The sequence below is a fragment of the Anabrus simplex genome, chromosome 5 (genome assembly GCF_040414725.1).
Source record: "Anabrus simplex isolate iqAnaSimp1 chromosome 5, ASM4041472v1, whole genome shotgun sequence".
In the NCBI taxonomy this organism is placed as follows: domain Eukaryota; kingdom Metazoa; phylum Arthropoda; class Insecta; order Orthoptera; family Tettigoniidae; genus Anabrus; species Anabrus simplex.
This window is the reverse complement of record NC_090269.1, coordinates 262113270-262139498: the sequence shown is the minus strand read 5'-3', so window position 1 is coordinate 262139498 and position 26229 is coordinate 262113270. Positions and strand designations below refer to the sequence as shown.

Sequence of the window (26229 nt, the reverse complement as noted above, 5' to 3'; positions counted from 1 at the left end):
TATGAATTTAAAACGATCAGTGGAACCGACTCACAGTGCCTCACATGCACAGTAGCTGGCACAAAACAATAATAGTACGGACCAAGGGACTGCTTCTATAGCACAATACTGAATCGATGATACTTGTAGTCAAAAGGGGTCCAAAATCCAAGTCAGCGTCCGCTCACAATCGTACTTATCGCTAGGAAAGTAGAACCATGGTATTTGTCGTGTTGCGGTACTAATCAAGAGTAGCGTAAACTCGCGGTATTCCACACATTATGGTACTACTCACAGGTAAGGAAATTCGCACATGTATTGCAGACCTACGCTGTTTCACACATTGCGGCGCCATTTACAGGCGACGCAAACCTATGGTGCTCATCACATAAGGGTACTAACCACAGGGACTCGTACTATCCCGTGGTGTTCCTCATTTAGTGGGTATTAATCATACGCAAGCCAGAACAATGGGTTCCCTCATTCCCACGGTGTCGCTCATATAGTGGTATTAATCACAGGTACTGTAAAAGCCGTCGAGCCCTCGTTTGCTACTAATCACAAACCTATTTGGTACCCAACATAGTGGTACTACGCGCAAGTAAAAGCGACCCATGGTGTTCCCCGCGTGGTGGTACTAATCACAAGTAGTTTCATGGTTCTAATTTAATCATCCCTTGGTCGCCCCTATTAGTCGCCTCTTACGGCAGCCAGAGGATACCGTGGGTGAATTCTTCGTCTGCGCCCCCCCCCCACACAGGGGGGTTGTATGTTTGGTCCGCCAGAGGTATTTTATTTCCCTCAAGTCCACCGGCAAGCCGGTAAGGGCTCCCCTATCCGCCACCTGGGACGCGCCACGTCGGAGTATCACCTCTCCCTCTGCTACGCCAGTGTAGCAGGTTCGTGGAAGAAACATCTTAATTGGAGCTTAGAATACATTGCCGTGAGAAGGCACGAGGGCGACAAATTTGTGAGCTATCAAATATCCAGGAGGGGAAGGACACATTTAGAGTCACGTTTAAGGGTGATGGTTACAACAATATACAGATTCATAAAGCCCTGCATCCCACAGAGACAACTAAGCAAAGCTCACAGAAAGAAGTGAGTGGAACTGTCTACCTGCCTTACATTCAATTTAGGTAAAATCAAGGACAAATTGTCTCCACTTATTACACACCCTGTGGTTTACAAAATTCCCTGTCATTGTTATTGTATCAGTAGAGTACAAATCTTCCAATATTTCATTTTCTTCTTTCTCATTTCTTCCAAAATTTCTTCTTGGCTCCTTATATTGGTGAGATCCATCTGAAGTCTTCTATAAAAAATGAAGTCCCCCTTGTCATTTCATATACTGAACGAGATTGCGTAAATTTGGATACATCTAAAGATCTTTTCAGGTATATTGCTTTGACCCTCTCTATTTCTTTCAAATCTTGTCTACTAAGATAGTCCCAAATAAGTGTAAATCCGTACGTGATTGCTGGTGTTATTTTCATCTAGAATAATACCCTTACTGTCTCCATTGAAATTTGATTATGCGCCTAACGTCATTTATCGCTACGATTCCCACGACGGTTCTCTCTTTAATATGTTCTGCGAACACTTTATCTCGAGTTTGCATGGTTACTCCCAATTATTTATATTTATTAACTTTGACGATTATATGTGTCATCACATATAAAAGCTTCTCTGCTTGAAAATCTGCCTTCCTTTGTGAAATCATACATACAATGTTACTGTTTTTGCTTTTTAATTGGTTTTGCTTAGACAATTTTGTTAATTTGTTCAAGGATTCCTGTAATTTTTCATGATATTGTGATGATAAGACCATGTGTATGCATTTTAATATATATTTTACTTATATTCTTATTTTATGAATATGTGAAGTTTATTGTTACATATTTGGATAACCTTAATAATGTAGCAGAATTAAGATTCAGAATCGGTAAACACTAACAGATTGAGATATTTTGAAAATACCTACTTGCCAAATTCCTCCGAGCATTTATTCTTACTGCAAACATTGTAAAAAAAACTATAACAGTTTCTCAGGGTGGAAAGTGCTAAGTCAACGATCAATGGGCCAGGTACTTCTGTTACAAAAGAACAGAGATAGTAAGGTAGGCCTAAAGGATCTCCAGATTTTAAAAGTACGGTAATGAATCAGTGATTGGACAGAATACCCTGGAGAACTATACGCGTCTCTCTTTAATGGACATTTGTAGGTACCGAGCTCGATAGCTGCAGTCGCTTAAGTGCGGCCAGTATCCAGTATTCGGGAGATAGTAGGTTCGAACCCCACTGTCGGCAGCCCTGAAAATGGTTTTCCGTGGTTTCCCATTTTCAAACCAGGCAAATGCTGGGGCTGTACCTTAATTAAGGCCACGGCCGCTTCCTTCCCACTCCTAGCCCTTTCCTGTCCCATTGTCGCCATAAGACCTATCTGTGTCGGTGCGACGTAAAGCAACTAGCATTTGTAGGTGAATTGTAATGCAGATTGGTGCTGGATCCTAGCAATAAGCGAAACATACATATTAAGGATTCTCACTGGTCCGACTCCTTGGCTGAATGGTCAGCGTTCAGGCCTTCGGTTCAGAGAGTCCAGGATTCGATTCCCGGCCGAGTCGGTGATTTTAATCGCATTTGATTAATTCTTCTGGCTCCGGGACTGGTTGTTTGTGTTTGTCCCAACACTCCCCTCTTCATATTCAGACAACACACTACACTACATACCACCACAGACACATACAATAGTGATTACATCCCTCCACATAGGGTTGGCGTCTAGAAAGGCATTCGGCCGTAAAACGGGACCAAATCCACATGTGCAACGACGGAGTGGACAAATAGCGGATATGAACTGAAGAATTTAGTGACACGCTTTGCTATACATGGTTTTCATGACAAAATTTGTCAACAAAACAAATACCATGAACCGGATTTAAATTGCGTGTGCATGTTGTGTGACCAGCAATATGAAAATTACCACGCCATTCAGAGAAATAAAACAACGCTGTCTTTGACCGAACTAAGCATAGAATAACCTACGATATATGTAAAATGTGCAAATTTCGAGATCATAAGAATTATTATTAAATTGCACACAAAATCATTACATAGTCAATTTCTGAGGACATGATTAATTCACTTTGTTAAAACATCACAAATTCTCATGTCACTCAGTGGTCAACAAGAGTAACAGGAACAGTTGTGACGTGACGAGAGGGCCAAGAGGTTGGAAATGCACAACACAGTAACATCCATATCATTGTTTGATGATAAGTGTACTTACCTGAGAACATAGGCATAGTTAGCTCAGGATGCAGCTCGGCGAGCTGCCTGGACAGGTACATCTGTGATCGGCAGTAGGTGGTGGACAGCAGTAGGTCTAGGGTTCCTCGTCCCTTATCGCCTCCTGGAACATACAGGAGAAACATGAAGTTAAAGGATCATAGTAAGAAGTGATTTACAAAATAATCTTAAGGCATTTCGTTAGAATATTTTGGTGGGTATTCCTGTCTGTTTACATTTCTTGATGCATTTGTCCAATGTCACAACTCGAATGATGTCTTAGTTTCATTCTTGGCTCCCATAACCACATGATTTAATCACCCACGCAACACATATAAAATAATGTAGCCTATTCTTGTACGCAATTTGTTGCTGGGTTGATAATACCGCAGCATAACAACGCTAACAGGAGAGAATAAATGGATATTTTCCTGGTGGTAAATGGAACTACCAGCGGACGACATAAATAAGAAGAAGAGGAAGAAGAAGAAACTCTACTCACGAGACTTGAAAATCAAACTGAGCACCTAATTGGCGAATATCAGGCAGGAGTCAGGAAAGGCAGGTCTTGCGTAGAACAAATTCTCAATCTCAATCTTGCAAATCCGCAAAACTAGACAAATAGTGATCACTTTTGTGGATTTCAAGAAAGCTTCGGACTCAGTAAACCCATACACGCTATTCCATATTCGAGAAGACTTCAAAGGTGACAAGAAAACGAGAGACATAATTCGTAAGACGCTGACTGGAACAACTCCAAGAGTTTAATTTCAAGGTGAACTTTCTGACCCTTTCGATAACACCACAGGACTTTTACAAGGAAATGGCTTATCCCCGTTATTGTTCAATCTTGTGCTTGAAAAAGTTATCAGGACATGGGAAAATGACAACTATGATAACGACTGGTCGACTATTAAAAAATGAAATTAATCTGCAGATGATCTAGCTATTCTTTCTAACAACAGACAAGAAGCAGTTCAGGCCCTTTAAAATGCATGAAATTGCAGCTCAGATTGGGATCCAAATATCGTATGAAAAAAACTCGGTACATGGAAGGATCTGCTCGTTATCTAGACTAAATTAGGCAAAATTAATCACGTGAATAAGTTCAAGTACCGGTACCTAGGAGAGGTAATTCAGCTATCAGGCTTGAATCGTGAAGCAAGTACGGAGAGGATTTCAAAATTACAGAAGGCCTATATACTCACCTGGAACAGATATAACAAGAAATTGTCGATATCCAGGAACGCAAAATTAAGATAATGAAACTCAGTCATCAAACCTGAAGCACTATACGGCTCGGAAACCTTGATCATTGGAGGCAGATCACTTATTAAAATAGAGAAACAGGAGAGGAAAATCGGAGGGAATCTAGATGAAACGGAAGTCTCAGGAGCTTTATCAGCATTCTGAAAAGATCACCAACACCATCAGGAAAAGGCGATGTAAGTTCTATGGCCACATTCTCAGAATGAACAATGACAGGCTCATCAAAAGGATTCTCAACCTTGCTCTCTCAATGAAAGTCAAGACCAACTGGCTTAGGTAAATAGAAAAAGACCTTCAAGAAATTGGTATCCCACAGGAAATTATTCAAGGTCGATTCAAGTTCAAAAATGCAGTCAAAAACCACCATTTTGCTGAGAAAATGAATACCAGGACTAATAAAACATGGACTAAAGAACTGGGGAAAATGTTCAGTGCCCAGATGAAGATATTTTGGGAGAAGAAAAAATCAACATGAGTTAAATAACTTCTATCGCATTCCACAGTCAGACTTAACGCTGTAAAAAAATAATAATTGTACTCGTATTTGTTTAATGTCTCTGAAATTACTACAGATTTTAAGAGGCGCCAGGATGTCGAAATTTTACCCTGCAGTAGTTCCTTAACGTGCTGGAAGTCAACGACAAAGAGTTGCCTCGTTTATACAACTTTTAATGCCACACAACTCAGCCAGGATCGAATCCGCAATCTTGGAGACTGAAGAACAACGACTGACCGATTGTGCCACGGAGATAACGGAAATGACAGAAGAAAACCGAAACCAGATTCCCATGCCCCTGTCGGACGTCTGGCAGTGAAATTCAATGAGAAAGTAATATTTCATGACCAATCATGAGCAGGTCCATCAGGGACTTACATAAACGAAGTAACACGTTGTGATGTAGCACAAACGTTCTGAGTGAGTGGAATATGGATATCTGTTAAAATTGAAAACAGTAAGATTCATTACAACCAGAAAACGAAGAGGCCTTACAAGCTGCTCATAATACTGAAGTTGATTGCGTTCATTGAGAACTACATTTGAGTACAATACGTGAGCTTTACCACATGGATACTGTAAGCAAGAATTGCCATTTCCAATCTATTCTTTGACCAGACCAACTGTAGTGTGTTACACACAAAATTACGCGTTATTGGAGGGCTGAAGACCCCTTATCGGGTGCAGAATACGAATGAGATTGGAAATACAGAAGTTCAACAAGCGACCATAAACTGAACAGTTTAACTAATAGATTTCATTTAACACAGAATACACATAAAAAGTGAGCGCCGCGCTCATCCTTCAACCAACGGGAGATATTTTTTTTTCAATCGACTGAAAATCATCGACACGTCGACACTGACACAAATGGCTTCCAACCAATTAGAACACATACGAGAACAATCGCACGACAACGGACGGCTTAGCTGATTAGTGCTCAAATTTGTGAAATCGATCAAATAGTATTTAAGAATACGAATAACCTTCAGCAAAAGGTTAACTTGCATATTAAGCAGCTCCTTCCTCGTGCGAAATTTGAAGTCCCCTGCAATCTCCTGAAATTAACAGCGTTTCAACGGACGTTAAAGAGACCTGGACGTGAGAACATACTCAAACTTCTTTCTTTGAACTGGATTTTCTCCAAACCTGTTCACTTGACTTTCACGACATTTAGCAAACTTAACCCAAAATCTGTCTGCAAACGCAGTGTAAAGTTTCAATGACACACAGTAAGAAGTGCATTTTTTATATCAGGAAAATGTATTGCACATCACAAGAATTTCAGGACACGGAAGCACTTTAAGTACATATTTTTTCAGAAAATATTTCAGGAAACAGTACCAAATTTCATGATTTATACTGTCACATGCATATTTCATTCTACTGTTTTTACTCAATTATAGTAGAACTTGTAAATAATGTAACGTTTTAGGTATTAAGTTTGATACTAAAAAATAGTACTTTTTGTAATATTTTCAATAAGTTCACTTACTTTTTGGAACAAGAAAATGAAAAATCTAATATTTACCTTCCGAAAAATGTATTAATTTATCAGGAATGCTTCTGGAGATAAATGTACCTAAGTTTGCAGGCAAGTAAAAGAAAATGTATGATAGTCTTCACTCATCAGGAGTTAACTTACCATAAAACTATTCAAAGGATTTGGGAGGGAATAATATAACTTATATTTTTCAGAAAGGTTCTTTACACATTGGTTACAAAACTATACACATAATAATCTTGGCCATTTTCTTACTCCAGGGCCCCTCTAATAATAATAATAATAATAATAATAATAATAATAATAATAATTATTATTATTATTATTGTTACCGCGTTTTTGTGGTGCAGAGAGGTGAAAGAAGGTGCGGGCATGAAGGGGTGGATGTATAAAAGACGGAAGATTAATTTAAAACTTTAAAATGTATATTTCTTCTTTATATCTTTTGATTCTTTTCACATTTTAAACAGGGTTGGAAATAACAATTAACAGGTACAAAATTTAGTTCTTAATCTTCAGTAACAAATTTAGAGAGATCCAGAATAATCAGATAACAATAATTTAATAATATGAGCTTGAAGCTCCCTCATTACAAATTTTATACGAGCACTACTGCTCTTTTCAACCAACAGTCAAGGAGACGGATCTTCCAATTTCTTTTACACCATTAGGGAGAGAATCTTTGCTCTACATATTTACCCTTTCTAGGCCCATCAAAGCCAAAACCTACATTTAACAAAATTAAACAGTATTCACTGTCTTAACTGCTCAACAGTCTGATTTGCCTTAAAATGATCTGAATAAGGTTAACTGTAACAGAAGTAACAAGTACCCATTGTACCTGGCCTTTGGTAAAAACAAAAGGTTAAAGTTACTGGCCAAAAATCAAAATGTTAGGAGGCGAAAACTTGCACTCCTTGAAATTTACATGAAATACTTAAAACCCTATTTGGGCTTGTGGTCCGACGTTAGAGGCTAAGCTTATACTACGGAGGTGACTAGATGGAGAGAAGGTCTACAAAATTAAGAGATAATTTTAATGTTTACAAAATCATAGTCACCTCAATATAAAGTTGAGAGGGAATACAAGAAGGTTCCTCACTTTTTATCCCCTAAGTTCGAGTCAGTTCTTTAGGCTTGTTTGAGAATTTACATTTAGAAATAAAAGTTACACTGCGAAAGAAGTTTGAAACCTTCCCCTCGAGCTAGCTTCAAACGATTATTACGTTGTTAAGCAGAATCTGCCATTACCTTGAGCTTGTGGACCTCCTAAAGATGGACGAGGGAGCCCTTTACCCCTGCCTCCGTTACGAATACGCTCTAGAATGGAGCGGTCTAAAAGACAACATGGCCCGAAATCTGCCAGTTCTTATAGCGGAGAGGAAGGTCCCAGATTTCTCTCGGTCGAACCCTGACACACCCACAGCTTTTATTGGACAATCAAATATAAAAAACCGTGATTGGTTACTTAAATAAATGTACAAATGTTCTCATTGGTAGAAATTGTAAGTTGGCGGGAAGAGATAGAAGTGTAGATAACTTTTGAACACCAAAAACAAACTATAAACAATTCAGTTTAGGAAACCTTGATACACAAAATTACTTTGAAAATGAATAGTTAATTAACAGTTCATCTTCACCCCAGAGGGCGCAACGTAAGTTGATAGTAGCGACATCTGTCGAGAAATGTCCAAACTTCTTGTATCAAACAGTTTGACGACCAAGTTCTAGATGGCCTTATCAAAGGGGCTTAATTTAAATGCACGGGACAGGTGTACCTCCGGTATAATAATAATAATAATAATAATAATAATAATAATAATAATAATAATAATAATAATAATAATAAACGTGTGTTTAGACTAGAGCTCAATATATATACATACATATAACACACGTACCGCACTACGAATAAACTTGGCAAAAGAAAAGTGAGCGTACAATGCCTTTCTGCTCTTACGATAAAGAAAAAGAAGAGAGCCGCAAGCTAGACGCTCTCCGTGAAACGAGATTTGCAAATAGATACTGCAATGTTCTTATTCCTTAATCAAAACTTCGTATGTCTACATGAACTTCGCCCTGTCTTCGATATTCGCTAAGTCTGGGGAGAACGGAGTTCATAATAAAAACTTTATCTCCAGAAAATTGTAAACGGTAAAAAGTGCAAACTTCATCACCAGTCACATACTGTATGTCATATTGGTATATGTGTAAATATCGGATATCATGTACTCATGTATTATATGTTACTTTTAATTAATTAGTGTTTGTTCCAAAATTATGCCCAAGAATTTGAAATAATGATCGTTTTTTAATTTCGATTTCTTTTAACAATCTGGTGAAAGTAAAAAAAGAAAAGCTGCATGGTTTATGTACATTCGTAGTGTTGTGAATTTATATATTTGTTAACTGTTCATTCTATAGGTGTGGCTTGACACAGTAATCGAACTACTTAAAGATCTTGATTGTACTACCAAAGATGATGATGTTAAATTTTGGTAGCTCAGGGCGAGTTGGCTGTGCGGTTAGAGGCGCGCGGCTGTGAGCTTGCATCCGGGAGATAGTGGGTTCAAATCCCACTGTCGGCAGCCCTGAATATGGTTTTCCGTAGTTTTCCGTTTTCACACCAGGTAAATGCTGGGGCTGTACCTTAATTAAGACCACGACCGCGTCCTTCCAATTCCTAGACCTTTCCTAACCCGTCGTCGCCATAAGACCTATCTGTGTCGGTGCAACGTAAAACCACTAGCAAAAAAATGGAGCAAAAAACTCATAGTGAGGACAGATAGCTGAAATGAGCATACTAGCCATCCAGGTGCCTGTGACTTGCTAGACTTGTTTTTGTGTTGTGTTAAGCAAGATAGCGAATGTAAATAAAGAATAGAAAATGTGGAGTCTGATTATAAGTCAGTTTATTTACAACAAGAAAGTAAAAAAATAAGAAAAGCCGCATGTTTTATGTCCATTAGCAGCTTAAATTCAACAAAAGATTTACTAAATATATATGAGGACGGAAAATAATAGTTCCACACTCAAAGATTACAAAAATATTAATCGAAAATGAAATCCTGAATGTCATCCTATAATGTATTTCAGCTAAATGACATTCCTAAAAGTTTTGTGTTTCAGCGACACGTTTCTCAAATTAACAATCACATTTCAAGACAGGCTCAAATAGGCCTATAGGAGTCATTAAATAATTGTCTAAATCTCTTTTCTAATTAGCAAGCGAACTCAAGTAGCAAAAGATATGCCATATTTTTGCCCAGATACGTAGCGCAGTACATGCGAAGTTCTTCGTTCTTAAGACAGCAAGGTGTCGGTCATATAGTGTAGTGTTTCTCAACCGCCAGGCCCTGGAATCAGTTACACCAGGCAACGAGATATTTTACTGGAATGTATCATTTTACTTCAGTAAGCATTTCTTACGAATACATATTTCATAGTGAAATATTCTTAGGAGAATAATGTTCATGATAGTGTAGAAAAGCGCAGTCCAAAGTCGTCTCTATATTCTAAATTCTAAAATCAAACATCAGAGTAGCCACTTATTTTTTTAATGGTATGGAATGTTTAGGCACAGAAATATTTCAACATTCGGTAAAGAGAATACCGCTGTTTCTGACCAAATATAAACATCACGTAGAAGCCGATTACAACAAAACCGAACGAAATAACATCTTTATTGGAAACGTACTATTTACGAGTAAGTTTGTTGGGGCCGGGCCCTCATCTCACAGAAATGAGAATTTACCGCGCCGCAGTCTCTCAAATATTGAGAACAGCTGATATAGTGGCCATAAATACAGTATGTGATCTAATAATTCTATTGATACTGACAGTTCAATGTGATAATCTATTATTGGCTGCAACTTTGATAGGTAAAACAAGAAGTTGTTCTTCGATGAACAAAAACCTATTTCGTCGATTGGTTTTAGTGTTCGACAGACATGAAAACACTTGTTCACAAAAAAATAAGAGTGGAGAATTGGAGTAATATGCTTAAGGCTTTCTATGAGATTGCTGGAAACATATTTTCTCATCGATAACCAAAATACATAAATGCATGACTTCCATTTCCTGGCCTTTTCTCAATTTCCTGTGGTCGGTACTTCGCAGGATTTAGCCCAGTATTACGGCCGGATGCCTTTCCTAACGCCAACCTTATGTGGAGGGAAATACGCACTATTGCAGGTTTCTGTGGTGGTTTTTAGTGTGATGTGTTGCATGTAAATGTTTATTAAAGGTATCACAAACATCCAGTCCCCGGGCTAGATATATGAATGAGACGAAGTTAAAATCCCCATCGAATCGAATCCGGAGCCCTCTGAACCGAAGGTCAGTATGCTGACCATTCAGCCAAGGATCTGGTCAAAATCTGTTAATTGAGTTTGACTTTAAATATCCGATCACATTTCAGTTCAGTCAGTTATCCCTCTTGCTGGCAGAATAAATTACCCCAACTGCTTGGGTACTACATGAAACGGTTTATCATTCCGTTGTATACTACAGATGATAACGAAGAGAAGTACTCTTCCATTATTTTCAGACCGTCGGAAATCAATGACACAGTATCTTTATGCTTGTTTGTTTGGGTCTGGAACTGATTGTGAGATAAGAGGAAAACAATTCAACACTACCTTTCAAACGAGATTTCAGTTGGGAAAAGCTGGTCAAAAGCCTACTGTTCACCAGATGTTAGTTGCTGACGTTGAAAGTATACAAGATTTGCGACACCGGTACTCAACAAAGCGATGCAAACGTCAGGTAGCCTATAACACAATCAGGAACGTTAGATGATGATGATGATGATGATGATGATGATGATGATGATGATGATGTTTGTTGTTTAAAGGGGCCTAACATCGAAGGCCATCGGTCCCACGAACGTTAGAGACCGCACAACTGTTGTGAATGAATTTGGGCAGTGTAACTTTATACTTGATTAGACCGTGTCCTCAACATCCACTGTAATTACTGCCTCCTTATCGATAGCGCTTCCATCCATCAAGCCCAGCTTTCACATTCTACAATAATTTAAGCCATCAGATTACAATAATTCGAGTGTAAAAATAACAGCTTGACAGTGGGTACAAGGGCAAATCCAGTGCAACCTACATAAATGTTACAAACAAGAGAGTAGGAAAGATCATATCATAAAGTGGAAATTCAAGAGGACAATAGGAAGAGGAATTAGGGATTGGAATAATTCATCAAGGGAAATGTTCGATAAAATTCTAAGTTCTTTGAAATCATGTACGAAAAGACTAGGTAAACAATTGACAGAGATGGAGCTCCATGATGATTGAAAACTTCTATGGAGTACACGACACAAGTTAGTACAGAAATACAAGGCAGTAAGTAGCTCAGGCGGTATAGAATGGGCCTTCTGAGCTGAAGATAAGGTGTTCAATTCCGGCTCAGTCCGGTGGTACTCAAGGTGCTCAAATACGCTAATCTCGCGTCAACAAATTTACCGGTGTATAAAAGAACTCCTGAGGGAACAAATTCCAGCACCTTGGCGTCTCCAGAAAGTGTGGTGGAACGTAGAACGATTAAAGAAATAAAAACTTGTAGTGTTACTGATGTTTGTGGTGGTACTACTGGTAATGGTGAAGGTTGTTATGCAGGATGCTGGTGGTGGTAATGAGGTTGGTTGGAGAGGTTATGGTAGTGATGATAGTGACTCTTCTAATGGTGGTATGGTAATGCTTGTAATTGTAATTGTAATTGTATTTATTTTTTTGCTATTTGCTTTACGTCGCACCGACACAGATAGGTCTTATGGCGACGACTGTAATTGTGATGATGGGAGTTTGGTAGTTATAGTGATGAAATATCATTAATCGAATCCCCGAGCCTTCCCAGGTCCAACGGTGGAGCGCTATTTAATGTGCTCTGTTAGAAGGTTGAACATTTTGTTAAGCATGTAAATATTTCCCATTTTAGATCTCTCAACTTTTCACTTTTCCCCGCCAGTTCTAAGCCGAAGCTATGAATTTCAACCTAAATTTAATACTGCTTCAAATACATATTGTGGTATTCTCGGTTGACAACACACCTTGTCGCGGCAGGGACAGCCCCATACATTTGCGACAAGCAGCAGCTGGCGTGTAACAAGTGAAATATGTATCCAGATGTGCGTTAGATAATGCGCTAACGGAGTCACTCTACTAAATTTAGAGAAACATCTGCGACTCAAGACATTCTGGTAGTGAACATTCAGTTAAAGGCAGAAAGGATGTTTCTGGACAAGGATGTCTTCTAGTTATTACTCGAACATCCGATTCGAAATTAGTGAGCCAAGTTTTTTAATATGATCCATTTTTTACGCAATAACTACATTTCGAGTTAATCTCATGCACTGTCATTTACTCCTTGGAGCTACAGTCCTCGAAATCCTTTGAAACTTCTGGTCAGAATTCTATAGCCCCTACTTTAATTCCCCATCATCTTACACTCATTCTCTTCAAGTTGTCTTCCACATTATCCACCCACTTGGTTCTAGGCTTGCCCCTCTTTCGATGTCGCCTTGGCTTCCCCTTGAAAAGTGTCTTGTCCATTCTGCCTCCTGGCATTCTTTCCACGTGGTTCAGCCATCATGGTCTGCTACTTTAAATTTCTGACACGATATCTGGTCTATTGAATAGTTATCTAAAATCCCCTAATGCTTCTAAGTCTCCAAAATCCACTATAATTCACCGGACCATGAATTTGTCTACGTATCTTCTCGTCCTATTTCCTTAGCAGTTTCTCCTCCGTGTATGTCATTCTCCAGGTCTCTGAACGGCGCATTGTTACAACATAATTCATTTGGCCTACCTCTGTAAACAAATAGATATTGCTTTCCTGAGAAAGTCCCTCGCAGATAACATTCATATAAACCCTTTCAACCGCTTACAGCTGAACTATCGTTCCGCTCAAAGAGGTCGAGGTGTGTCCCTTTTCCCTCCATTTGCAAAACCATTATCATATCAAAGTGGCTTCTTTAATCGTTCTGCCGAAGTATATAGTATATGGTAATTCGCTGTTATGCTATGGTCCTCAATAAGTGTACGTCGTGGACTTCTGTGATAGTGATTCACAATATCGACTGTCCCCTAACATACCACTCGTTAGTCACCGAGCCTCCAGGAATGAACTCCCACCACAGATGAAAGAACTACCTCCAGATAAATTTTGTAAAGAGGTAAAAAGGATGTATGTATAACGAAACCTTCTGTACATAATATAATTTTTCTACTGTGTGAATTTTCAGTATGAGTGAAAGGACGGATGAAAGTTTATGTGATCCCGAGTGAGTGAGACTGTACTGTATGTGGGTATGAGCAAGGCCAACTAGATAGACAGGCCATAAGGCTCCCCCTCCAATTCGGGCGCTACGTCATACTAGTCGCCGGCCGCTTCACTCCTCGCCAGTGACTTGTAGGCTGATCTGAACCTCTCAGCAGTGAGGCTATCGATGGTATTGAATGATATAAACGTGTGTGCACATTGTGAATTATGTCCACGTCGTGTTGTATACCTGGTTGTAAAATCAACTATAGTTCAAAACAACCTAATATTTCAGTGTCTAAATTTCCTACTGACTTGTTTCGCAAACGAAAGTGGATCATAGCCATCCATCGGGCCGAATTCGTCACTTCAGCGAGCTCAGCTGTGTGAAAAAAAACACTTCGATGAACGTTTCGTAATTGGGGAGGATTCTGTTAAAAGTCCTGATGGGTCTATTTTAACTGTAAAACCTAACCATTTAAAACTCTCGAAAGACGCTATTCCTAAGTTTGAAAATGTGCCTGCCTATCTTTCTAAAAATCTTCCAACACCGAGCAAAAATCCTATTCAAAGACAAAAAGAATTGAAAAAAACGGGAATAAGAAAGAAAGAAAGAAAGAAAGCTGAGGAAGAAGATGCCAGGATCAAGGACTTCGATGACGTTCAGGCTAATTTCAGTATTAAACGCCAGTTAGATTTGGCGAAGTTCTGGCAATTTTAACAGCCGAAGTCTCTGTATTTTAAATTTTTATATTGAGGAAAATATTACGAAAATTGGTACTTCTTTAACATTAAACGAGGCTCTTGATTTTAAAGCCATTAAACATATTTTCATGAATGATAACCCTGATATACGTGCAATAAGTGACGGGGGCAAGATATTAAAATGGTCAAATTTTAAAAGTATTTTTAACTTCATGTTTAGTCCTGCTTGTAACTCAAAAGTGACTGTCCACGACAAAATAGAAACTGTGCACAAAATAATCGATGAAAATGAACGTGAAATTGATGAGTGTATCTTTACTGATAAATTAGAATTTTGTAAGGGACAGTTAAATTTAGCCTTTGCAAAGAAAGTGTCTTACTCCTGTACACTAATAACATGATTCGCTTCAATATTTGCATTTCCTGGGGCGTAAAAGAAGATAAGACAGTGAACGTTTCTTACAATGCCTCACCCGGTGTATTTACAGTCTTTACTGCAAAACTAGGCACGGGAAATTCGGGTATTGATGACTCACATTGGAATTACTTGAAAAAGAAATTAAAATTGTTAAATGAGCATGAAAGATTTTGTAACTTGTTGGATGGAGTCTACGTAAATCCTAAGCTGAACTATAAAGGAGGAAAGGCTCTTTTTTTGCTAGTGGCTTTACGTCGCACCGACACAGATAGGTCTTATGGCGACTATGGGATAGGGAAGGCCTAAGAGCTGGAAGGAAGCCCCCGTGGCTTTAATTAAGACACAGCCCCATTTGCCTGGTGTGAAAATGGGAAACCGCGGAAAACCATCTTCACGGCTGCCGACAGTGGAATTCGAACCCACTATCTCCCGATGCAAGTTCACAGCCGCACCCACTTAACCGCACGGCATCGCCCGGTAGGAAGAAAGGTAGAGGGAGTTGCTTTTAGCAGTAAAAGTGGAGAAAATAACACTACATTAGCTACAACTGCACAAACTTTTATGTTGTCAATCAGTCTTAAAAGAAATAAAGACGTTGATTTGTTTCCATGTAAGAACCTAACGTGACATTTCTTAGAAGAACTAACTTTGCAAGTCTTTAAAGTATTAACAGATAGGCCTATAGGTTATAAGGTAGCATACATAATTTCTGATAATAACAGTGTTAGTAGGAAAATATTTGAAAAGCTGTGCAAAAACAATTTACAAAAAACTTTTCTAAACCCATTTGACGAAACACAAAACTAAATAAATTAATGTTTGATACTGTTCATTTATTTAAAAGCTTATGAAATAACTGGCTTAATCAAGCTGACAACTTACCCCGATTTTGACAAACCTGAGCCTAAGGCAATTTTTATTGGTCAAAAGTGGTACATGTTTCGTATATTATCAACATCTTCAGCCACATAACACAGTTTAGATGAAAAATATAAAATTGACAAAGTAATGCTTTAGAGGAAGTGTCCTTGAAATTAACATAAGATTGACAAGATTAAAACAAACAAATAACTCAAGAGAAAATATATAAATTATTTCTACAATAGAAAGCAGTCGTCAAGGAAACACTTGTACAATATTCCATAGAGAAATTGTCCTAATAAATATTCTTTTCTTAATAATCCATGAAAAAAGATCAATTTATAAATTAAAAATTATACATTTTATAAGTAATTATCGAAATGAAGAAATCCTGATATCACAGTGCGGCTCTTATTATTAATGTAGATGAAAATATAACTAATTCCTAGTTGTCAAATCTTATTAAGCCTGCTTTCCTTTGGAACAGTAACTCCTGTCATTCTTTCACAGTTTTGCGCCGGGTGTAATATTGATGATGCGTTCTTCCTTGTTCTTGCACCTGAGGAGGAGGAGGAGGAGGAGCGGGGGATATAGGTGTGTCAAGAACTTCCTTGCTGTCACCTATAGCTTCAACTGAGGAGGAACAAGTTGTAGGGCTATCTGTAGGTGGAGAAATTCCAATTCTTTTTTCTTGATCCTTCTCAAGCATTTTCAAATATACTAGAATTTGATAATATAATGGATTCTTATATTCTACAGCCTCATTAAGGTTATCATTTTTCTTTACAAGTTGGTCTAGATGAATGTACAGGTCTTCATATGTGTTCATTAAGCTGCCCTTTTTTAACTTTTTTATGATGGTCAGGTCTTGTTCTATGTTTGTAAATTTATGACCTGTGGCAGTCATGTGTGATCCCATTGCTGAGAATCTTCTATGTTTTTCAGCATTCACATGTTCCAAATATCTAACTTTAAAATTGCGGCCAGATTGTCCTATGTATGTGTTCTTACATTCAAAGCATGTGAGTTTATATATACCGGAATCAAAAAATTTATCTTTTTCCGAGAGATTTATTGTATCATGGTTGAAAATACTATGTTTCATGTTGTTATTGGTGGAAAATCCAATTTTGAAATTTTTTCTTTTAAATAAATTTGTTATTACATGAATGTTTGGATTATTATATGTGAACTTGATATATTTTACAGTTTTACTAGGTTCGACTGCTAATTTAGATTGTTGCTTCTCCGAAAATTTATTAATTATTTTATCAATCATGTTATTGTTGAAACCATTCAAGAGGGCTTGTTGTCGGATAAACAACAGTTCTTTATTCCTTTCAGATTTGGATAAAGGAATACTAAACGCTCTGTTAATGTAACTATAATATGCTGATCTTTTCTGTGCCTCAGGGTGTAACGAGTTGTTCTTGATAGTGGTCAGTGTGAAAGTGGATTTTCTGTGTATTTTGAAAGAAAATCCTTTTTCTCCTCTTGTTGTGACTATGTCCAGAAAATTCAGTGATTTTTCAACTTCTTCTTCTAAAGTGAATTTTATATTGGAATCCAAATTATTCAATATATTTAAAACTTTATTGCTATCGGTGAGTCTGTTATCTATTATAGCGTAAACATCGTCCACATAACGTGTCCAAAAATCCAAACCCTCTATTTGATTAATAATTTTCGTGTGTTCCAAATAGTCTAAGTATATATTAGCCAATATTCCTGATGCTGGGGCTCCCATTGAAAGTCCTTTTTGTTGGTAAATTTTATTATTAAACGTAAAATAATTTTGATTTAACACGAATTTTAAAACATTAATAAAATCTTCAATTTCTGGTATGCTTACTAATTTGTTCTTCGTTAAATTCTTCTTAATGATTCTGATAGTGTCTTCTATTGGAATGTTTGTATACATGTTGGTTATGTCAAACGAACATGTCGTGTGAGATGATCCAAGTTTAAAATCTTTAACTAGATTGCAAAAATCCACTGAGTTTTTGATAGGTGTTTTACAATGAAATACGTATTTACTTGATAAGAAATTATGTATAAATCTAGAAGTTTTATAAATGGGGCTATTTTTGAAATTTATGATAGGTCTAATCGGTTCTCCCTGTTTATGTAATTTCGGTAGTGCTCTTGCAGTCGGGAGTCTAGGGTTCATATTTATTAATGTTTGCACATCATGTTCATTAAACAAGAAAGACGTGCTTTTTAATAGTTTTTTAAGATCCCTCTGAATACGTGATGTCGGGTCTTTATCAACTGTACTAAACGAATTGTTATTAAAAAATGTTTCTGTTTTTTCAATATAAACATTTCTATCTAGGGCTACAACTGTTCCTCCTTTATCTGCTTTTGTGATAATTAAGTTATTTAGTTTGATTTTTTGTTTCAAGTTATTAACCGCCTTGTTGGTGCCTCGAAGTGATTGTAAACCTTTTACTAAAATAGGAATTTTCTTCTTAGCTTCATACCTTATGTCATTCTGTAAGTCTACAGGTAGATTCTGTATTGCTGTTTCTGTTTCAGCTAATGTGGTGATTAAATCATAACTTTTGTTTGAACTAGGCCAATTGAAATTAGGGCCTTGACTTAAAATAGAGGTTTCTTCTTCATTAAATTCTATCTCAGACAAGTTTTTAATTGGAGGTGGATAAACACTATCATCAAACGTAACATTAGGAACTAACCTTCTTTCTTCTCTATTAGATGCTAAATTTTTCAACTTAAATAATTTATTATCCAAAATTTCTTGTTTCATTTTAAGTGTGTTCTCCATTTTTTCATTGATATGTTTCTGGAAAGAATCCCATTCCAGAGGAAGCAAGTTCAGTGGTGCTGAGAGGTGCGCGAAGTACATTTTCTCATTAAGAAGTTTCTTTCTTTTATACATAAATTGAATTTCTCTTTTTAACCATATTTTATTGACCTGCATTTGAGTAAACTTATGATGATTAGAATAAATAGTTTTTCTTTGGGCACTTTTTAGAAAACTGGGAGTCAAATTATTTTTAATGCCAACCAGGCAAGCAAAGAAGCTAACACCTACCTCAACTTAAAGATGAAAATAGCTAAAGTGACAAAAGATATAGTGTTTTTGAAGGAATGCCTTAAAAATAATTTGACTCCCAGTTTTCTAAAAAGTGCCCAAAGAAAAACTATTTATTCTAATCATCGTAAGTTTACTCAAATGCAGGTCAATAAAATATGGTTAAAAAGAGAAATTCAATTTATGTATAAAAGAAAGAAACTTCTTAATGAGAAAATGTACTTCGCGCACCTCTCAGCACCACTGAACTTGCTTCCTCTGGAATGGGATTCTTTCCAGAAACATATCAATGAAAAAATGGAGAACACACTTAAAATGAAACAAGAAATTTTGGATAATAAATTATTTAAGTTGAAAAATTTAGCATCTAATAGAGAAGAAAGAAGGTTAGTTCCTAATGTTACGTTTGATGATAGTGTTTATCCACCTCCAATTAAAAACTTGTCTGAGATAGAATTTAATGAAGAAGAAACCTCTATTTTAAGTCAAGGCCCTAATTTCAATTGGCCTAGTTCAAACAAAAGTTATGATTTAATCACCACATTAGCTGAAACAGAAACAGCAATACAGAATCTACCTGTAGACTTACAGAATGACATAAGGTATGAAGCTAAGAAGAAAATTCCTATTTTAGTAAAAGGTTTACAATCACTTCGAGGCACCAACAAGGCGGTTAATAACTTGAAACAAAAAATCAAACTAAATAACTTAATTATCACAAAAGCAGATAAAGGAGGAACAGTTGTAGCCCTAGATAGAAATGTTTATATTGAAAAAACAGAAACATTTTTTAATAACAATTCGTTTAGTACAGTTGATAAAGACCCGACATCACGTATTCAGAGGGATCTTAAAAAACTATTAAAAAGCACGTCTTTCTTGTTTAATGAACATGATGTGCAAACATTAATAAATATGAACCCTAGACTCCCGACTGCAAGAGCACTACCGAAATTACATAAACAGGGAGAACCGATTAGACCTATCATAAATTTCAAAAATAGCCCCATTTATAAAACTTCTAGATTTATACATAATTTCTTATCAAGTAAATACGTATTTCATTGTAAAACACCTATCAAAAACTCAGTGGATTTTTGCAATCTAGTTAAAGATTTTAAACTTGGATCATCTCACACGACATGTTCGTTTGACATAACCAACATGTATACAAACATTCCAATAGAAGACACTATCAGAATCATTAAGAAGAATTTAACGAAGAACAAATTAGTAAGCATACCAGAAATTGAAGATTTTATTAATGTTTTAAAATTCGTGTTAAATCAAAATTATTTTACGTTTAATAATAAAATTTACCAACAAAAAGGACTTTCAATGGGAGCCCCAGCATCAGGAATATTGGCTAATATATACTTAGACTATTTGGAACACACGAAAATTATTAATCAAATAGAGGGTTTGGATTTTTGGACACGTTATGTGGACGATGTTTACGCTATAATAGATAACAGACTCACCGATAGCAATAAAGTTTTAAATATATTGAATAATTTGGATTCCAATATAAAATTCACTTTAGAAGAAGAAGTTGAAAAATCACTGAATTTTCTGGACATAGTCACAACAAGAGGAGAAAAAGGATTTTCTTTCAAAATACACAGAAAATCCACTTTCACACTGACCACTATCAAGAACAACTCGTTACACCCTGAGGCACAGAAAAGATCAGCATATTATAGTTACATTAACAGAGCGTTTAGTATTCCTTTATCCAAATCTGAAAGGAATAAAGAACTGTTGTTTATCCGACAACAAGCCCTCTTGAATGGTTTCAACAATAACATGATTGATAAAATAATTAATAAATTTTCGGAGAAGCAACAATCTAAATTAGCAGTCGAACCTAGTAAAACTGTAAAATATATCAAGTTCACATATAATAATCCAAACATTCATGTAATAACAAATTTATTTAAAAGAAAAAATTTCAAAATTGCATTTTCCACCAATAACAACATGAAACATAGTATTTTCAACCATGATACAATAAATCTCTCGGAAAAAGATAAATTTTTTGATTCCGGTATATATAAACTCACATGCTTTGAATGTAAGAACACATACATAGGACAATCTGGCCGCAATTTTAAAGTTAGATATTTGGAACATGTGAATGCTGAAAAACATAGAAGATTCTCAGCAATGGGATCACACATGACTGCCACAGGTCATAAATTTACAAACATAGAACAAGACCTGACCATCATAAAAAAGTTAAAAAAGGGCAGCTTAATGAACACATATGAAGACCTGTACATTCATCTAGACCAACTTGTAAAGAAAAATGATAACCTTAATGAGGCTGTAGAATATAAGAATCCATTATATTATCAAATTCTAGTATATTTGAAAATGCTTGAGAAGGATCAAGAAAAAAGAATTGGAATTTCTCCACCTACAGATAGCCCTACAACTTGTTCCTCCTCAGTTGAAGCTATAGGTGACAGCAAGGAAGTTCTTGACACACCTATATCCCCCGCTCCTCCTCCTCCTCCTCCTCAGGTGCAAGAACAAGGAAGAACGCATCATCAATATTACACCCGGCGCAAAACTGTGAAAGAATGACAGGAGTTACTGTTCCAAAGGAAAGCAGGCTTAATAAGATTTGACAACTAGGAATTAGTTATATTTTCATCTACATTAATAATAAGAGCCGCACTGTGATATCAGGATTTCTTCATTTCGATAATTACTTATAAAATGTGTATGTATGTTTAGTCATCAGCCCGAAGGCTGGTTGGATCCTCAACAGCTCCGCCATCAGCTGTCATAGATGGCCTAGGCATCGCTGAAGAGGCGTACTAGGGAAATGAGGAGTGAGGTAGTTTCCCGTTGCTTTCCTCACTGAACCAGAAGTTGCTATTACATATCAGTCTGCCAAGCCCACTGAAATGCATGCACCAACCGACCCTATGAGCAATATCTTCACACCATTCATAGCAGGGACTGGCTGCAGAAGAAATGGCATTACTAGCATCACTCATACCTCAGTCACTTTCATTTTGTCAAAGCTAAGGATAAAGCTGAGACAGATCAATGAAAGTAACAAAATTGCTCTAGCCTATACCAGAAGACATAGTGCACTGTAAACACAATGTCCTGCCAGCAAAGGCATTTATAAAATGTATAATTTTTAATTTATAAATTGATCTTTTTTCATGGATTATTAAGAAAAGAATATTTATTAGGACAATTTCTCTATGGAATATTGTACAAGTGTTTCCTTGACGACTGCTTTCTATTGTAGAAATAATTTATATATTTTCTCTTGAGTTATTTGTTTGTTTTAATCTTGTCAATCTTATGTTAATTTCAAGGACACTTCCTCTAAAGCATTACTTTGTCAATTTTATATTTTTCATCTAAACTGTGTTATGTGGCTGAAGATGTTGATAATATACGAAACATGTACCACTTTTGACCAATAAAAATTGCCTTAGGCAATCATTGTATCGACTAGGTGGAAAATAAATAAATACTTCATTGTGAATCTATTGAAGTGCGATACGGACCATGAAGCTGATTTTATGTAAACCTGAGCCAGACAAAAAATTTCTATCTGGGTCTATCTAATGCGGCCTTGGCTTGCTCCTGCCCTGAACCAAAAAGTGTTGTAACCAACACATTTAGAGCTACAAAATGTAAACCTGAATATTAATGTTTCTACATGAGGATTCTCAGAGAAACATTCGGATTTCGCTTGACAACAATGATCTGGAAAACGAAAACGTCATGTTTAAAACATGCAGTGATTGTAGAAGTAGTTTTAAACATTTCGTTGACAAATGTATATACATCTTTTTTAATATATTATTGAATAACAATAGAAAAGTTATCGTACACAAATTCGTGGCTAAGAGGAAGAAATCCTCAAGAAAAGAAAAATGTATAAACTGAAACCTTAGGAATTGTTAGGTAAGTTTTAAGTTGAAGCTTAATTCCTAAGAAAGGTGAATTGCCATCATGTATTTGCCTAGTAACATTAAAACTATATTTATACGATTATGCGTTCTAATCTTTTACATGAAACCGTGTTCCGTTACAAATGACAGATGTCAACTTAATATTACGTAAAGAAATGTACATAAACTGCCCCGCCAGTTTTCTCCACGCATAAAACTCGTGTAGTATAGAAGCCTAAATAAAGCCACAATTGAAAGAGTGTTCAATTATATCGTTAAGGTTGAATAAATGAACAATATCATGGAGACAGTGAGAGCGGGCCGTACACTGCCATGATGAACGCCAGCCACTCTCGTGACGTCACGGTCCGAGCCTTGTGGCCTGTCTATCTAGTGCGGCCTTGGTATGAGTGAGCCGGCCTAGCTAAAGTATATGTGGGGATGAGAAAGAGAGAGAGAGAGAGAGAGAGAGAGAGAGCGAGCGTGTGTGTGTGTGTGTGTGTGTGTCGAATTACTTGAATGTTGACCATGTCTTGTGAGTAGTATGTAAATATGCCTGTAAATACGGTAACTGTATATAAGCACACTATGTAGAATGTAATTGTATATTTGAATATTGTAATTTTAAGTGGTGATGGATGCACTTTCGTGTATGTGGAGCTATGCCCTTTCTCCATTCACTATCCATAAATTGTACCTACAATTAGTGGAAAATAAATAATAATAATAATAATAATAATAATAATAATAATAATAATAATAATAATAATAATAATAATAATAATAATAATAATAACATCATGTAGTTCTTTTACAACCTCTTGAGCTCTCAATGATCCCTTGGTTTCTAAACTACTTTTCTCTTATAGCATGACCGAAGTATATGGTAATTCGCTGTTATGCTATGGTTCTCAATAAGTGTACCTCGTGGACTTCTGTGATAGTGATTCACAATATCGACTGTCCCCTAACATACCACTCGTTAGTCACGAGCCTCCAGGAAGAGCTGCAGTTTAAAATCGGTGTCTATAGTACGCTTTCAGAAGGGTTTAAAGTCAGTTTTGTTCTTGTCCCAACACTGTTTCCCACCGAATTCACAGCTGTGATAAGTGATGCACGATAAATGTTGACAGTGTCCACTTTCGGTACCGATGCGATGGAGGCCTCTTCAACTAGCAGAGACAGTGAGTCAGTTGGAAAGTGCAGCTTGGAACTTTAATGGGTTGATGTTTGTTGATGAAGTGACTATTGTTCCAGATATCAGGGAAGGATTTGAGAATAGTGTATTAGGTTTCAGGAATCGTGCACCAGATTTAGACTCCAAATCAGTGTGGTAAAAATTGAAGTCTTGGCATGCGAGACAGGCCCTGCAGTGCATGCGGCATTCAGGACAAAATGGCAGTATGTATTTCCTATGGCGAAATGGAGTTTCTAAAGTGAGGTAAAGCTAATCCTCCCAGAATGTTCAAATCCGGTGAAAAAAATATCATCATGCACTTACCTTGTGTGAAAGGTGTTGCGAAGCTTGCTAAAACACCTAAAAATGCTGGAAACTATTCTTCGATGTCACAATGCTATGTTGAGTTGAGTGCACAAACGGGAAAATTGAACAGAGTCAAAGGATCTACAGCAGGAAAGGGACGCTCGATCTACAGAGATACGTCAAATAAAGGCCCCAATTGGCATACTGTACTGTACTTACGTGTTGTAAGGAAAAATATAATCACACAAATACCAAGGAGATTTGGGCTGGCGATTAGACGGGTGTAGAGGTGTGCCTCTTGGTTATATCAGAGAGACGTTTTAGGTTCGTATATATTGCCTAATGTCCATCGTTAGTTGATTTTATATCAATAAATTAGACGGGGGTGAAGCTGATTCCTGCCCGCTGTGCCCCTGCTAAGGTAGTTCCATTACTGAACTGAACGTCAGCACTCCAGAAGCATTTGTGAGCTCAAAATGCGATTAAATAAACGGTTGTTCTCAGAACCAATTTTGACAGTTATTTCGGTGAATATAGAAGGCATTTCAATGTCTAAAGAACAACTACTACACCAATTATGCCGTGAATAGAAGTGTGATGTGCTTTGTATACAAGAAATCCATAGAGATACTCAGCAGAGACGACCATGTATACCTGGTATGCAGTTAGCGGTAGAAATTACATATGCTACATGTGGAAGTGCTATTTTTGTCAAACCAGGAATCCAAGTCAAGAGTGCCCACTGTACCCACGAGAATAACATTGAGATCATAACCTTGGAGCTTAGTAATTGTGTGATCCTCTCAGTTTACAAGCCGCCTTCAGAGAAATTCTCTTTTGTTCCTCCTAACGACTTTGATTCAAGGAAAAAATCTGTAGTAATAGGAGATTGTAACAGCCACAGTCATGCTTGGGGATACACGTATGAGGATGAAAACGGCGAAGCTGTTCTATCATGGGCCGAATCCAACTCTCTCTCCCTCATTCATGATAGTAAACTACCTTCTTCCTTCAACAGTGGAAGGTGGCAACAAGGGTAGGGTTGATCTCCTCTTTGTAAGTGAAAACGTAGCACAGCAATGCAACAAATCAGTGTGTTTTCCTATCTCAGCACACAGCACAGACCGATAATGTGTCGACTTTTTCCCATCATAAGACCCCAAGAAACTGGTTTCAGAAGAAGGTATAACTTTAAGAAGGCAGATTGGCTGAAATTCTCTCATATGTTGGATAGAAAAGTTCAAACAATCACGCCTGTACCTGATAGTTATGATCAATTTGTTGAGCTTGTGACAATCTGTTCTCGAGCATGTATACCAAGAGGTTACAGGACGGACCTATCTTCAGGGTGTGACTTCAGAAACAATTACACTGCTCGAGGAGTATAATTCACGATATGATGAAAATACATTTAGTGAGGAAACATCCAACACAGCTAGATCCGTTCTCTCCCCAATCTCTGAGGAAAAGAAGTAACAGTGGGAAAATTGATGGCAGAATGTGATATGAGCAGGAGCAGCCAAGAGGCCTGGAGACTTCTAAGACGACTGAATAATGACCCTTCACAGGCAAATACGTATGCGAATGTTCGAGCTGATTAAATTGCCCGTCAACTGCTAGAAAATCGGAAACAACCTTCTACTACCAAGTCTGGTTGGAAGAAATTTTAGAGACAACCCGACCAAGAAATACTACCTTGCTACGACATTTTACTCAGGGCTGAGTTAGATCTCGCCCTGAGTAAATGTCAAAATGGGAAGGCTGCAGGCCTTGATGATATAAGAGTTGAGCAGATTAAGAAATTTGGGCCGATAACTAAGTGTTGGTTGCTAGATCTGATGAACAACTGTTTCCAGTCTTGTAAGATTCCTAAACATAGCTATAGTTATAGCTATTCGTAAACCAGGAAAGGATAAGAATGATCCTAGAAGTTATCGTCCTATCTCTCTCCTCTGTCATTTGTA

The 26229-nt window shown here is 37.1% G+C and overlaps 1 protein-coding gene across 2 annotated transcripts in view; it reads right to left on the bottom strand.

Moving 5' to 3' along the window:
- Positions 1-26229, bottom strand: part of fry (Protein furry) — a 1574680-nt gene that overhangs the window by 388426 nt on the left and 1160025 nt on the right. For both annotated transcript variants that reach the window (XR_011018272.1, XM_068227610.1), the window contains exon 25: positions 3272-3394. Coding sequence is in view for 1 of the 2 variants with exons in the window: in XM_068227610.1 (XP_068083711.1) it covers positions 3272-3394 (123 nt within the window). In the remaining variant the exon portion in view is untranslated. The remainder of the gene's footprint in view (positions 1-3271; positions 3395-26229) is intronic.